The sequence below is a fragment of the Megalops cyprinoides genome, chromosome 7, assembly GCF_013368585.1.
Source record: "Megalops cyprinoides isolate fMegCyp1 chromosome 7, fMegCyp1.pri, whole genome shotgun sequence".
NCBI lineage: Eukaryota > Metazoa > Chordata > Actinopteri > Elopiformes > Megalopidae > Megalops > Megalops cyprinoides.
In genome coordinates, this window is record NC_050589.1 from 37663468 (window position 1) to 37677847 (window position 14380).

Sequence of the window (14380 nt, forward strand, 5' to 3'; positions counted from 1 at the left end):
CTCCTGTGACAGTCACAGGACACGTGCTTCCAAGGAATATCCTTTACTGGAGAAAGCGTGCTGTGCCGCGCCTCTTGCCTCTTGTGTTGTCATATGAGGTTCACGCCACACTCATCCTACAGTAGCGAATATACTGTAGAATATACCGTCGCCTGTCAGGGGCCTCGACCATGCTGAGAGTCGCCACATTTTGCTTATACTCCCAGCAGATGAATAGCACCAAGCATATTTGCTTTCTCATTCAGTCTGAACTATTAAAGATGAACATGACAACAACAGCCACCACCATTACTAAAATAATGATTGCTCTATGAACCTATAGCTCTGGCGCTCTCCATGGTGCTGGAAATCGAACCTGCGTGTCTTGCCTGTGTTGCTGTCCATGGTACCGTCTTCGAACCCCCTCAGTCGTATTCGCTGTGTCCTGGGTGTCGAGCTCGAAAACACAAACGGCCCGCCCATTCATAACAGTCTATACTTATTAACTGTGTACTTCTGTCATATTCCCAACATGATTTATTCACTCAAAATTATAAAATGACAGTATGACAATAGAAGGCATTTGTATGTGTTTATTAGATAAACATATAAGAATATATTACTGAACTATTTTAAACAATAAAGTAATGCGTTATGAGACTTTCTTGAGAGCAATTTTATGCAAGTGACATAAATTTGTATACTTTCCAGGGTTCTAAAGGCATGGCTGTTTCCTCTCTCCTTAGCACCCAAACCATTGCTGTACCACTATTATCGATTCCTTGCATGGCGAGGAGCGACGCAACTGGCGGAGGAATACTTCAGCCTTTGCACCAAGGTCACCGACAGCACCTTTTCAGAAATGTGGGATTTGAGAATAATAGTCCAAACAACGCTAATTCAAATAAGCATCACAAATGTGAAATGTGCCAGTATGCCAGAACTGGATACATCTAACCTGTGTCCAAACATTGCCTGGAGGTGGGCGGAGATGTAGGAAATGTTGAAATCTTCCATTCTCGTGAGGAGTAGGGGGTGACGTGGTCCTGGGAAGTGGGTTGTACTAGTTACCGACGCGGACGTATATCGGATGGGAGGAATAGTTCCACGGACAGGGCCATCTTTGGTCGTTCTCGCCGGACGCAATACACACTTCAGCAATCGTGTTGACTTCTCAATAAATAAATAAGATTTGACCGAAAGACATTTCGTCATCCTATTTTAGTGAAAAACGATAACCTTATTGAATTAGTGCGCTCGTGTATTAATCTCTGTTCTGGCCAAATTTCCTTCTATTTCACGAGGCAGACGCAGGAGCGGAGCAGCGGTGATACGACATGGATGAGGAATATGATGTGATCGTTCTGGGCACTGGACTCACAGTGAGTATCTACCAAGGTTTTGCAACTCTACGAGTGCCTAGGGCTTTTACCGGATAACTGTATGACGCTTGAGAGATTTCTAAAGCAATGGAAATAACGACCATTTCCAAAAATCGCCAGATTATATTACTGGAATTGATAAAGCCTCGGTGTCAATTTCTCTCCATCTCTGGTACTTTCAATACCGGAATTTGCAATAATAAATTGCAGAATAACAAAGCACTCGGAAACAGATATTTGACCGATCCAAACGCTACCAGTCCTCTTAAAAAGGCCAATATGTCTTCTAACCCCCGATTGGTAGTCACAGAGCGGATTATATTTCGTTAAGAAGCATATGAAGTATTAGCTATTCACTGTGGCAACGACATCCTGTTTGAAATATTATGGCTTGTTTCCTCTGCTGAAATGTACGATTGAAACCCTCATGGACGAAGGCCCAGTGACACACCGTATTTCGATGTGACAGGCCCGAGGACGGCGGAGAGAAAAAACTCTTTGAATTATTGATTGCCAGAGCGATTCTCTGCTCCCCTGTATAATGTTCCACCCAGGAGGTTCAGTTAACACGCCCTGTTGTGCGCGTGTCTAAGAGCAGAAAATGGCACAGAAATTCTCGATAGAGCGTTGCGAATGAGACATTTCCCTCTTTCCCAGGTATCTCCAGATCTGTGCGCCTTAATTTTGGTTGCCGCAGGAATGACACATGTTGATGTTGTTTATTATTGTGTTAAAGCTTTGCGGATCATTGTATTCCAACTGTAGTGGTGTTGGCCCTACGACGGTGACATACCAAATTTTTATGCTGCAGATGAAATTCACGAGGGTTTTAAACGCTGCCAAACAGCGAAGCAAATTATTTCAACACGTCGAACAAATAATTAGAATTAGTTTTTTTAAAGAAACAATTTTACATATAACTGTCAGGTTTATTATTGTTATTAACACTATCACCATTGTCATCACCGGCTATAGTTTCGACAAACGGTCATGATAACAGAAATTGTATTAATGATATTATAGGTAATTAACATGACCAACACAAACACACACACGCACACACACAAGCACACAATGTCAGTGTTACATAACACTACAATACAGCATCCGTGTGACGTCACACCAAGACGCCCCCAGGCCCCTAAAAACTGTAAAATGAAGCACTTATCTGAAATGAAAACAATGCTATTATCATTAAATAGAATACCGCATTAGTCAACCGTCGAATGACACGTTTTTAACAGTGGTTGTACAACTTCATACCATACATACATACATATATATATATATATATATATATATATATATAATATATATATATATATATATATATATATATATATGTGTGTGTGTGTGTGTGTGTGTGTGTGTGTGTAAGAAGCAGATGTGGAACAAATTATTTATTTATTGTGTCATGTGTACATCTTGCCTTACTTTTCATATGCAATTTTTTGTCTCTATATGTCGTTTTGAAAACTGGCTACCTCAGTGCATAATTGCGCATGACATTTTACAAGCTGCGGCGCAGACCGTGCATCTTGGGTGGGGTTTTGGAAGACCGGGGGTATCCCAGCGTGCACTGCAATGTCTGAACACAGCAGAGGCAGCGGGGATGAATGATTCTGCGCAGACGGATTAGAGGAAGAATAGGTTGAAGAAGAATGGATTGTAAAGGGTGAAACCACATAGATTTTCGATTGGAAACATCGAAATGCGATGCGTGTTGATGTCCAAATAGCAGACATGCATTTCAAATATGAATTCATTTACGAATGTTCAAATGCAGCTTGTTTGTCATTTCGCGAATCACCATATCATTGTACATAGAAAACAACATTTGTGGCTATATCACGTTTGCATTACTGCGTAATTTGGTGTTCAGCGTCATATATATATATATAAGGCGTACAAAGTGAATGAATGGCACGTTCTGAACTTGATGGAGGATAGCAAACTGAGATCTGCAGAGAACCTATAAAGCCAGCACTTACAGTACTTACTAGACCATGCGCTCTGAGTATAGGTCATAACATGTAATCTCCACAATGTTCATAAATAACGTGCAGGTAAGGTCTGAATTCTCTGAGCAGAGGATTTATTGTAAATTTCTGCCCTACCTGTTTGGTTGTACGCACTGTAGTCTCCCTGCTACAAACAGAATGTGTCATGTAAAGTTTCAGACAAAATTTTGATCTTTCAAGATTCTGACATAGGTAATTGTTAAAAGGAATGATTATTTTTATTATTACTAACAGTGGTGTTTTTTAGTCTGGTTACATGTATCATGTGGTAATGGTTGCCCCCAGAAACCTGCCAGTCCCATTATAACTCACTTATGCCTGGCTTGGAAATGTTTGGTTGTAGAGTAAATGTAACTTGTGTGAGTGTGTGACTATATGTGTGTCTGTGTAGGAATGCATTCTGTCAGGGATCATGTCTGTGAATGGGAAAAAGGTGCTACACATGGATCGGAACCCATACTATGGAGGAGAGAGTTCCTCCATCACCCCGCTGGAGGAGGTAAGGAGAGGGATACCAGAGTCACATGTTTGCAGGAGCCCTGGCATTAGTGCCAGTCACAGAGCAAGCTGGGGTTGGGTGGGCAGGGAACCTGTCCTGAAGCTGAAAATGGCCCTGATTATTTTTCCAAATTAATTTGGATCACCCATCCAAATGAAGCTTTTTTGGATTTTTAAAAAATGTTTTAGCATACAGGTACATTGCATTGCACCTTGCATTAAATTATTTAAATTATAAAGAAGAGATTGGATTATAGTAAATAATTTAGAGCAAAATGAAGAGATTGGACACTGCATTTGCAGCTCTGCTTTGTTATTTGGAAGCTAAAATCATTTCATGTGCCATACACCCCAGTAATACAACCACATTAAATTCAGTCAGGCAGAAAGAATCATCTACTGATGGGTGATTGTTATTAAAATTGTCATGCTTTGGTAACTGTACAGAATAACCAAAAATAAGTGTAGGGTAATGATTAAATAAAGGAAAGTTCTATGCCTAGCTAGTACTAGTGTTGTCTGTTCTCTCTCCTTTCCCTGACTTTTCTCCTTCATTCTGTTGTTCTTTCTAATGCAGCTGTGTTCAGACAGCTCTCTACAGTTTCCAGTGTTGTCATGTGATCTCCTTTGTCATGTGAGATCCTGTTGGATTGTGTTCCCTCCCCCAGCTATACAAGCGCTTTGGCCTTCCTGACAGTCCTCCAGAGTCTATGGGCCGAGGAAGAGACTGGAATGTTGACCTCATCCCTAAATTTCTCATGGCCAATGGTTAGCTGTTACTATCCTTCTCATTATTATCTGCTTTTTAGTTGTGTGTGTGAGGGAGCTTCTTTGGTGTAGTACATTTCCATGCTGATGTCCTCTCAATGCTATGTTTCTCCCCAGGTCAGCTGGTGAAGATGCTGTTGTACACAGAAGTGACCCGTTACCTGGACTTCAAGGTGGTGGAGGGGAGCTTTGTGTACAAGGGAGGGAAGATATACAAAGTGCCTTCCACAGAGACAGAGGCACTGGCATCAAGTAAGGGAGTGTCTGATGTGCAGTTCAGTGTGTATAATCACTGAGGAAGCATCAGAGAAGTGCATTGACAAAAGCTGTCTTTTTCATAATAAATTATCTGGCTGATTAAATGTGTGGTTTTAAGGTAGATTCTGCCATATTCCTGTCTGATTCTCAGCCTCTGCTCCAAATTTATGAGCGGAGAACTAAGTCTATGGTATAGATGTCCACTTAAGCATCTATTTGAAGTCAGTATGAAACAAGTATAGGAAAGACAGAAGCTCACTTCTGAGAGTGAGACAGTATGTTTTTGATGTGTAAGGGGGTAGGATGGGGGTCTTCCACTTCCACCTTAAAATAATCCCCTTGTTTATCCTCTTGTTTATGTTTTCTTGTGTGACTACCCATCCTGATTATCTACATTCCGTGTATAGATCTCATGGGCATGTTTGAGAAGAGGAGGTTCCGAAAATTCTTAGTGTTTGTGGCCAACTTTGACGAGAATGACCCCAAGACCTTTGAGGGTGTTGACCCCAAACTCACCACCATGAGGGATGTGTACAAGAAGTTTGACCTTGGCCAGGATGTCATTGACTTTACTGGCCATGCACTGGCCCTCTATAGGACAGATGAGTAAGTGCAGACTGATTAATTCACAATGTGTAGGGACTCAATCTGAAAGGACTGGAGGTATATGCGATATGGCAGAAACTCCACCTAGCCTAATAGAGGGATAGATGGAGCTAGTACCATATTGTTCAATCCTCTCAGATCTATGGGAAGGGGCTAAGGGGTGGTTCTGGATTGGACTCAACATCTGGAAATATCTACTTCCACAGTCATACTTACTGAGTGTGAAGTGATGTCACTTAAGGCACACCCATTTTTCCAACAGTTTCAGACTGTCAGGAAAGGAGCATTTAAAAGATATTTTCTTATCACCACTTCACATTAATAGTATGTAGGAATTGGCTGTTAACATCACATGATATTTTATGCAGCCTTTCTAAAGTAAGCATTAAAGTAAGACCCAGAAATTTTATTTTAAACAAAGAAGGCTCTATTCTGATTTTTCAAACCTCTCTCTTGCTTCAGTTTCAGGGTGCTTTATTGGCATGACATACATTCAATAGTGTTGTCAAAGCAGGGAACATCAACAACAATAATGAACAAATTAAAAATTTGATTGTTGCTATTGCTAAAGCTTGAATGGTATTAATAAGCAAAATATAATATTTCTCTCTTTTTCACTCTCTCTTTCTGTTCAGTTACCTGGATCAGCCCTGTTTGGAGACCATTAATCGTATCAAGCTGTACAGTGAGTCCCTGGCTCGTTATGGGAAGAGTCCATATCTCTACCCTTTGTACGGCCTGGGAGAGCTGCCACAGGGATTCGCCAGGTGTGCACACTTGTCCCACCTGACGAGGGTGTTCTTGTTCCTTTAGACATGTGGAGTGGTTAAAGCGTTAACAAATACTGGACCTCACAATCAAAATGATTAGGTTCATTTGGTCAGAACAGTGTTGCCACAATATAATCATTCCTTAACAGTAAAAATGCAATGGTAATGCAATTCTTCAGATCTCTTTGTCTGTGTGCTCCCACCTCTCCCTTAGGTTAAGTGCCATATATGGAGGCACGTACATGCTGAATAAACCAGTGGAAGAGATTGTGATGGAGGATGGCCATGTGGTTGGAGTAAAGTCTGAGGGAGAGGTAAAAGCACAGCTCTTCATTCTACTCTTGGAGAAGATACAAAGGTCTGGAAAGACAGACCCTTGTGGTTCTGTTCCTGCAGGTGCTCGCAAAGGCTATCATACATGAACATCTTTACCCCTTGCAGGTTGCTCGCTGCAAGCAGCTCATCTGTGACCCCAGCTACATCCAGGACCGGGTTCGAAAGGCTGGCCAGGTGATCCGTGTCATTTGCATCCTTAGTCACCCCATCAAGAACACCAATGATGCAAACTCCTGCCAGATCATCATCCCGCAGAACCAGGTCAACCGCAAGTCAGGTGAGGGCAGCACTGAGGCATAGCAGGTAGTGACTGGAGCTTGTAAACAGAGGGTTGAAGGTTCAAACCCCCTGTGTGGGGTGGGTCACTACTGTAGAACATTTAAGCATAGGATTTCTTTAGAATAGAATTTCTTCAGAAGTAGATATTTTTTAAAAGTGTCCAACTGCAGCTGGCTACATGGATCATACGTGACAAAAAGTAAACCCTGTAAATAGGCCTGGATAAAGCAAGTTCTAAACAATTATATAATGTAAAATGTGTGATAATACTAATAATATAACATATAATACAACCCATGGCAAGCAACTAGACCTGAGGAACAAACCTGTTCTGTTGTATTACATTACATTTTTGTTATAAGGAGATGCTCTTACCCAGAGTGACTTGACTGTATTTGGTAAAGTTTAAGAAACAACAGTACATACAGAACATGTTCTTTGTTTCCACATACCTGTTTCTGGATCCCTGCATATATACTACTACTGTCAACTGACCTGCACAGCACTGCCCCCCTGTGGTGAAATGTGGACATATGAAAGACCCAATCTGAGCCTGATGATCTCAAACATACTTGACCTTAGCCTACGATGCACAAGGAGTTCATTCCATCCTTTCCAAAAATAACATGAAGTCATAAACATGCCTTTAATGACATAATAATAATGACAGAATGGCAGATAGCACATGAGTTTAGAGAGAGAAATACTTGGATGTTGGAATGAATATCATTTCAAGTGCTGATCTCAACAGAGGCTAAAATAGTCTTCAAATATGTCAAGTAAATGAGCTGTATATTTTGTATATATTTGCCGTATATTTTTTCATTCTGAGTATGCAGCATTCTAAAATAGTTACATTTAGATACTTTCCAGGCTAACATGCACATGAAGGCTTCTTCTTTTTGATAAACACAAGATGTCAGTCTTGCAAATGTTTACCTATTCAGTGTCTGTTTTTATTAAGCCAATTGGATGCGTATTCATTTAAAATGTATTTATGTAACCAACTAGGGATTGGCTATTCTGTGCCAACATAACACACAGGAAATACTGCACACATAGCCTTAATGGCTACATTTTAAACATTCAGATCAGAAAAACAACGCTCGAAGTGTCTGGAAGCTTAAAACCAAGCATTTATAGGCAAGGGAATCAATGCAAACTAAGGGTCAGTTTGTCATTGTAGGGAAGAATCCCAAGTTTAACTATTGTCATAATTCATAAGTACAAATAAGAATTTTACTCATTTTGCCCTATAGCCCAAATCAAAGAGTTTCCATACTTCAGGGTTTCCCTCAAGATATTCACAGTAAAGTCTCCTGTTGAAAGTTTTCTTTTATTTTGGTCAGTTTCAATTTTTTATTTTGTTATATATTTACAAAAGTATAATTCTTTGTCCATGTTGTAAAAATGCGTTTGTCCATTTTGACTGTTAAACTATCCTGTTATAGTTGTGTTAAGTTTGTGCATTGTGCGTTTGTGGTTTATACAGACTTATTTAATGTTGTTGTTCTTTTACCATGCCACTACAATTTGATTGGTCAGTTAATTGAAATGTTACTCTGGATTAATGCAAGCCCACCCCATTCCCCTTCTCCTTGTGGGACAGATATCTATGTGTGTATGATCTCCTATGCCCACAATGTGGCTGCCCAGGGAAAGTACATTGCCATTGTCAGCACCACAGTGGAGACTGGCGACCCTGAAGCCGAGATCGAGCCTGCCCTGGAGTTGCTTGAGCCCATCGATCAGAAGTCAGTCTAAGTAACCGTCTGTCCATCTGTCTGCTGCTAATGCACACAGTCTGCTGATGCATACATGCATCCACCCACTAAGGCATCAGCTTCTGTTTGAGATTAGTTATCTGTACCTGTATGTCTTCAGCTGTCTGAGTGATGTTATACTGAGCCAATGCAGCACTATGTATGGAATGAAACTTTAATGCAGTCTGAAGTAGAAAGGTGAGACAAGGGTCATAAAATGACAAGTGTGCTGTGTGAAATTATAAAATTACAAGTCAATGTGCTGATTTCTGATGGTCTTTAGCTGCTTTGAAAACACAGTGTGCTTCTGCAATCTAGCCAGTGGGAGAATGGAGACTTCTCAAGAGAGAGGCTTGTATGAGGCAAAGTTGCGCCTTCTGGTGGTGAACTACAGGACTCCCTCAGTCTCATCTGTGTCCTCATTCCCACAGGTTTGTGGCCATCAGTGACCTTTTCGAGCCCACCGATGATGGCACAGAAAGCCAGGTCAGTGACTGTCATGTACATACATGCACACATACACACACATTCAGACATACACATATAATTCTTTAGTGTATTCACTTCAGGGTGTGGTAGATCTGGGCTTGTAGTCTGAGCTTTTTCCTAATGGGGCACTGTCCTTGAGCGAGTTACTTAACTTGAATTGACCTAAATATCTAGCTTTAATGGATGAAAAATATAGATGCAAGCTCTATAAGACACCATCTTGTAAGCTGAGCAAATCAGTATTGTAACCAGATTGTAATGCGGTGCAGCATTCTGTGGTAGAAGAGGGAGATGAGGTGTAAGCAGTAATCCTGTGTTTATTAGATGGTTTTTATTCTGTGCAGATCTTTGCCTCCCGATCGTACGATGCCACCACTCACTTTGAGACCACCTGCAATGACATCAAGGACATCTACAAGCGCATGACAGGCAGTGACTTCGACTTCGAGAACATGAAGCGCAAACAGAATGATGTGTTTGGAGAGGAGGAGCAGTGAGGGGATGTGGCTTCCGGAAGAGGGCGGGGCTGCTGGGAAAGAGTGGTGCAGGTGTGATATGTTGAAGGAGACATGCAGAGTTGTGAGAGAGGGATGTGAGAAGAGTGGGCAGGGATTTGAGTGTGAGCTGATATTACCGCAAACATTGTCCTACTTCCCCAACATCTCGCCCTCCGTCCACCTCCTCCACTACCACCTCAAACACACGCACACGCACACACACACACACACACACACACACACACACACACACACACACACACACACACACACACTTCTATCACTCTATTTCTCTTTCTCTCGATCACCCAGCAGCTCTGAAAAGCAGGGTTGACACCTCAGAGAGGTTCTTCATTCCATTTTGAACGGCATAATGAAAACATTATTCCTGCAAGCTACTCTCGTGAACAAGCACGCACTGTCGTGACTTCAGTGGGAGCTGGTTGCATTGATCTTGATGTGATTTTAACTTTGTTTTTCGCAAAAACTGCCTCGCAGCTCAGTGCTTCTGTCAGTGTCTTTGAAGCTTTGCATTGCAATCCACACACAGGTGAACACTACTCATACACATCTGAATTCTGAATCACTGACTGCACCTCATTCCAGTTTGATATGTATTAACTGTTAGAGAGATATTAAGCCAACTGTTCAATTAAGGAAACAACCAAACCATGCAACATTTCTCTGCGTTTCACGATAAAAACAGGTTAGGTTTTATTTAACGGAAGTCTAACTGCATTTGCGTTGTACATGTGCCACTCCTCATTGAAGCGCATGCATATCGTACACACAGGAAGTGTTGTAAGCATACTATGACAGACAGTCCACAGCAGTGGGAGGGGCAACAGAAGGAGGAAGAGGCTGGTTTTGCCAATTGGGAGCATAGCTTGTCCTCCAGTCACAACATTCTCTTAAAATGGCTTCTATTGAGCATATCAGTCAACCCTGCTGGCTTTCTTGTTCCCTCTTTTTCTTTGTCTCACTCTCTCTTTCCTCACCCTGTTATTTGAATAATCCCCTTTGCAAAACTCTTGGTCAGTGGACAGGGTTTTTAAAAAAGCAAAGTATAACTAAAGGACTTCTACTAGAGCTCACCTTGCTACCCTTTCATGCTTCCCATGCTAATTGACAAAATAACTCCCACAACCTGCCCCTTCAATCATTTGCTTGATTGACCCTTCTTTGTTCCTGTAATATAATTTCAGTGATGAATTTATTTAGATCAGAGCTGGACATAAGACTCTCTTAACTGTTTTTAGTTGTTTTTGTGTTCTTATCCGCAGGATTTTGGCTGGTGCAAATTCATTTCACTTGCTGAGGTTATGACGTTACTGAAATGGAATGAAAGAAAGTGGCAGTGGTTTGAGATTCTGAAGTGAGACTTAAATCAGGAAGTGACAGGATGAAGGACAGGTGACAGGGTGAATTGTCAGTGATAGTGGTGGGGTGGAAGGGGGTGGGTAAGAGGGTTTGGCATGAAAGAGAAGATTATTAATTCTTAAGAGGCTGGATGGAAAGAGGAGGAAATTAAGCAAGGTACAGTGATTTACTGCCATGGGAAGGGACTGTCAGTGTGATGCAATCTGGGACAGTGGAAGCAGAAGTTTGACAAAATTTCACTTCAGTTTTGTCTCTTTGTAAAGAATGCAGACTGAGATCTCAGCAGGTGGAGAAAGCACTGGAGCACAAGAGTCTTGTTCAAGTCTTTCATGTACAAGGACACCTTAAATACGACTTTAATTCCTCATGTTTTATACATGTAGCAAAACTATGTAATTAGATGAAAGACAGGGCCATATTATGTGTTGATTCAGAAATGTTGCAAATTACGATGGTAAAGTGTAAGTTCTTGTTTGGTGAATGGTTTTGGAAGGTGACAGCAGTGTAACTTTGCTAAAACATGGCAACTGTTCTGTGCAAGAGTGATCTGAATAACAGCACTCTCTAACTAGCACTTTGGTGCATGAATCCCTGCCCAGTTAATACAACAATGAGGCCTTTGACCAAAAAAGATGGTGCCAATTTCTAAGAATTTGTTGTTGCTGGTAGCAGAGTGGGTCCAAGCCTTAAATTTCTGATTTCAACCACGACTTACCCTATCAAACACTGTTCCTTGACCCCCCCCCATGAGGTGTTCCTGCTGTAGCCCCATCGGGTGTATAAAACCGAGTGGGTGGGTCCTCCAGGGGTTGGCTGGAAATCCTGTGTCTCAAAGAAAAAAGCCTTTAATATCAAGAATAGAAAATACTTTTAAAAAGACTTCAGCTACAGATGGTTCCTGTGCAATAGTTCAGTAGAATGCCACTGTCTGAGTATGGGCGTGGTACACCTCCATGTGGGCACGACCCAACTGATCGTACCCTGATATCAGATCCTTCATTCCTGCAGATGCTCATACCAGCCCCTGGGGTCACCATACCAGTCTCCCTCCATCCCCTTCTCTCTGTTTATCACCAAAAAACAGGAATGCTCTGTCATTAGCTGGATGTGTTGTTGGGTTAGAAAACCATAAATTGCTCTGTCAGTTACATTTTGTTGATTGATCAGAAGGTGCTGTGTTAATTGGAGTTTTTGAGTGGTCAGAAAGGCAGGAAGGGCTCCATCTGAAACAATTTGGTGATTGGTCAGCACATATCCTTCAGCCCTCCTCCTCAAAACATTCTGTGAAATTGAACCCTGACATGCATCGTGCAGCCCGTCCTCTCCCACTTTAACTCATTTGTCACTCCTGTGAGGTGCTTTTCGTGTCTTAAAAGCTCTAATTTATTTCTGTGTTGCTTCAGAAGTTTGCTGGAAGGGAAAGAAAGTGTCAGCTTGACTCTGCTGGTGTCAACCAGATGGACAAATAGTGCTAAAAGTGCAGTAAAATCAATATATACAATCTGTCATTTGTATTTATTTTCAGGGTTTTCCTTGCACAGTAGAGGATTTTGTTACAGAGATATGATTAGATGCGCTCTAACTAACAATCTAACATTAGTCTCAGTATGTTCTCACTGTGGGTGGACCTGGACAGTTTTAGTGCAAAGTGATAACTGAAACAGGAGATTTTATGTTTAGTGCAAAGATCCTACGCACTTATGTTTCGTAGTTTATCAAGGTAGCACATATCTATAGTAATATCTCACAGGCAGACCCTTGGTGTTCTGTAAGGTCATGGGTTCAGGGGTCATGACCCACTCACGGGACAATAGTAGGTGCAGCCCCTGAGGTCCATTGAAAAATGGTATGCCAGAGATACTCTACCTGTTGTAACAAAAGAAAGAAAGCTCTGTCCTTACATTGGTGAAGCTGAAGGGTTTCAGATTATTTCAGGGCTTGTGTTTTCGAAAGCAGTGAGGCCATTACTTATTTGGTCATTAATGTCGTTAATTTTGTAGCTTTGTTTATAACACGGATACTTCCCAAACCTCCTTGGTCATGAACATTTATAGTGAGCAGCCATCACCAGAACACTACTACTGGTTATTGAGAGACTGGTAACTGCTGGGACTGAATGTACGATCTCAATGAATGATCTCTGTTATTTCTACCATAGCAGAAGAGGCAGAGACCAGAGGTGAAAACACATGCAATTTGACTTTCTTATCCCAAACCAACCTTCAACTGAGCAACACATGAGAAGGAATGAGAACCAAACAGTCCCATCTTTGCCCCCCTCCAACATATACACCCCCCAACCCATCCAACCAGACCAGAGCAGTCCATAATTGGATAGTATTGCTTCTCTGTTGGTCAGTGGAATAATTATTAACTGAAAGTGGCAGATCTGTACTGTATTGTACAATTTTAATGTTTTCAGTGACTTTCACCCTGTGAGACTGGAATAATTCTGCATTTATTTAACAGTCGGAGCTAGGTTTGGGGTTTGTCTTTCTTCACTAATGTATGTTGTTCCCCAGACCGCATTTATTTATTTAATTAAAAAATTGTTTTGTATTTAATTTAGTATAATTTTATTTGGCTCTTCTGAAGGATAATGCAGAAAAAGATTGACAACAGAAATATCTCTTTAAAATGTTGTAACTTATTATTCAGACTGACAAGTAGCTGGCTTGTGGTCCTTATTCGAACACTAGTATGTGAACAGTACCTACTGTCTTGTGCAAAAAAGAAATAAAAAATGGAAAAATGAATAAAAACATGAAATAAAAAGGCACCTGGAGAAATGTGGACATGATAAGAAGCTCATTTTGTGAGTGCTGTCTCTCAACAGAGGAAGATTTCTTTAAAACATTTTTCTTCATGCCCATAAATTTTTCCCAACATCAGAACTTATTTGTATTAAAGAAGGATATACAGTGTTATCACTGAATTGATACATATGTGCACAAGGTGAGACACTATCCAGTTGAGAGAGACAGATGTTAGACATGTTAATGAGGATGGCGGACACTTTGGACATTCCAGATGAAAAAGAATGTGTTCTGCTCATGTCTGCAGAGCACAGTTGTAAGAAGAAGCAGAAGAAGTCACTCCACTTTCAGATAGATGGTGAGTGATGGCCCAGTTCAGGCCAGATATCTTGTTCTGTCAGGCTGCCTCATGCTAAAGAAGCCTGAGTATATTTGGACACAACTTGCAGATATATGTTCATAAAACTGTTCTAAAAGATTATTTCTGTGTAACATTTTAGTAATTTGGAAAAAAAAAAACTTCCTGATTTTTTAAAATTATTAGGAGTACATTCAAAAAAGGTCTTTATTAAGTACAACATATATACACACTTAGCCT

At 41.0% G+C, this 14380-nt stretch overlaps 1 protein-coding gene across 1 annotated transcript; it reads left to right on the plus strand.

The window, feature by feature from the left end:
- The first annotated feature begins 941 nt into the window (after positions 1-941).
- gdi1 (GDP dissociation inhibitor 1) lies at positions 942-13803 on the plus strand. Its single transcript, XM_036532756.1, has 11 exons — positions 942-1361; positions 3774-3881; positions 4549-4648; positions 4766-4900; positions 5314-5512; positions 6148-6279; positions 6497-6596; positions 6724-6895; positions 8507-8651; positions 9092-9146; positions 9494-13803. The coding sequence occupies exons 1-11, from the start codon at positions 1317-1319 to the stop codon at positions 9644-9646; spliced, it is 1344 nt and encodes a 447-aa protein (XP_036388649.1). The 5' UTR covers positions 942-1316; the 3' UTR covers positions 9647-13803.
- The last annotated feature ends 577 nt before the right edge of the window (positions 13804-14380 follow it).

Coding starts and splice junctions, on each gene's coding strand:
- gdi1 (XM_036532756.1), top strand. CDS start 1,317: ATGGATGAGGAATATGATGTGATCGTTCTGGGCACTGGACTCACA. Junction 3,882..4,548: donor CCATCACCCCGCTGGAGGAG/GTAAGGAGAGGG, acceptor TCCCTCCCCCAG/CTATACAAGCGCTTTGGCCT. Junction 8,652..9,091: donor CTTGAGCCCATCGATCAGAA/GTCAGTCTAAGT, acceptor TCATTCCCACAG/GTTTGTGGCCATCAGTGACC.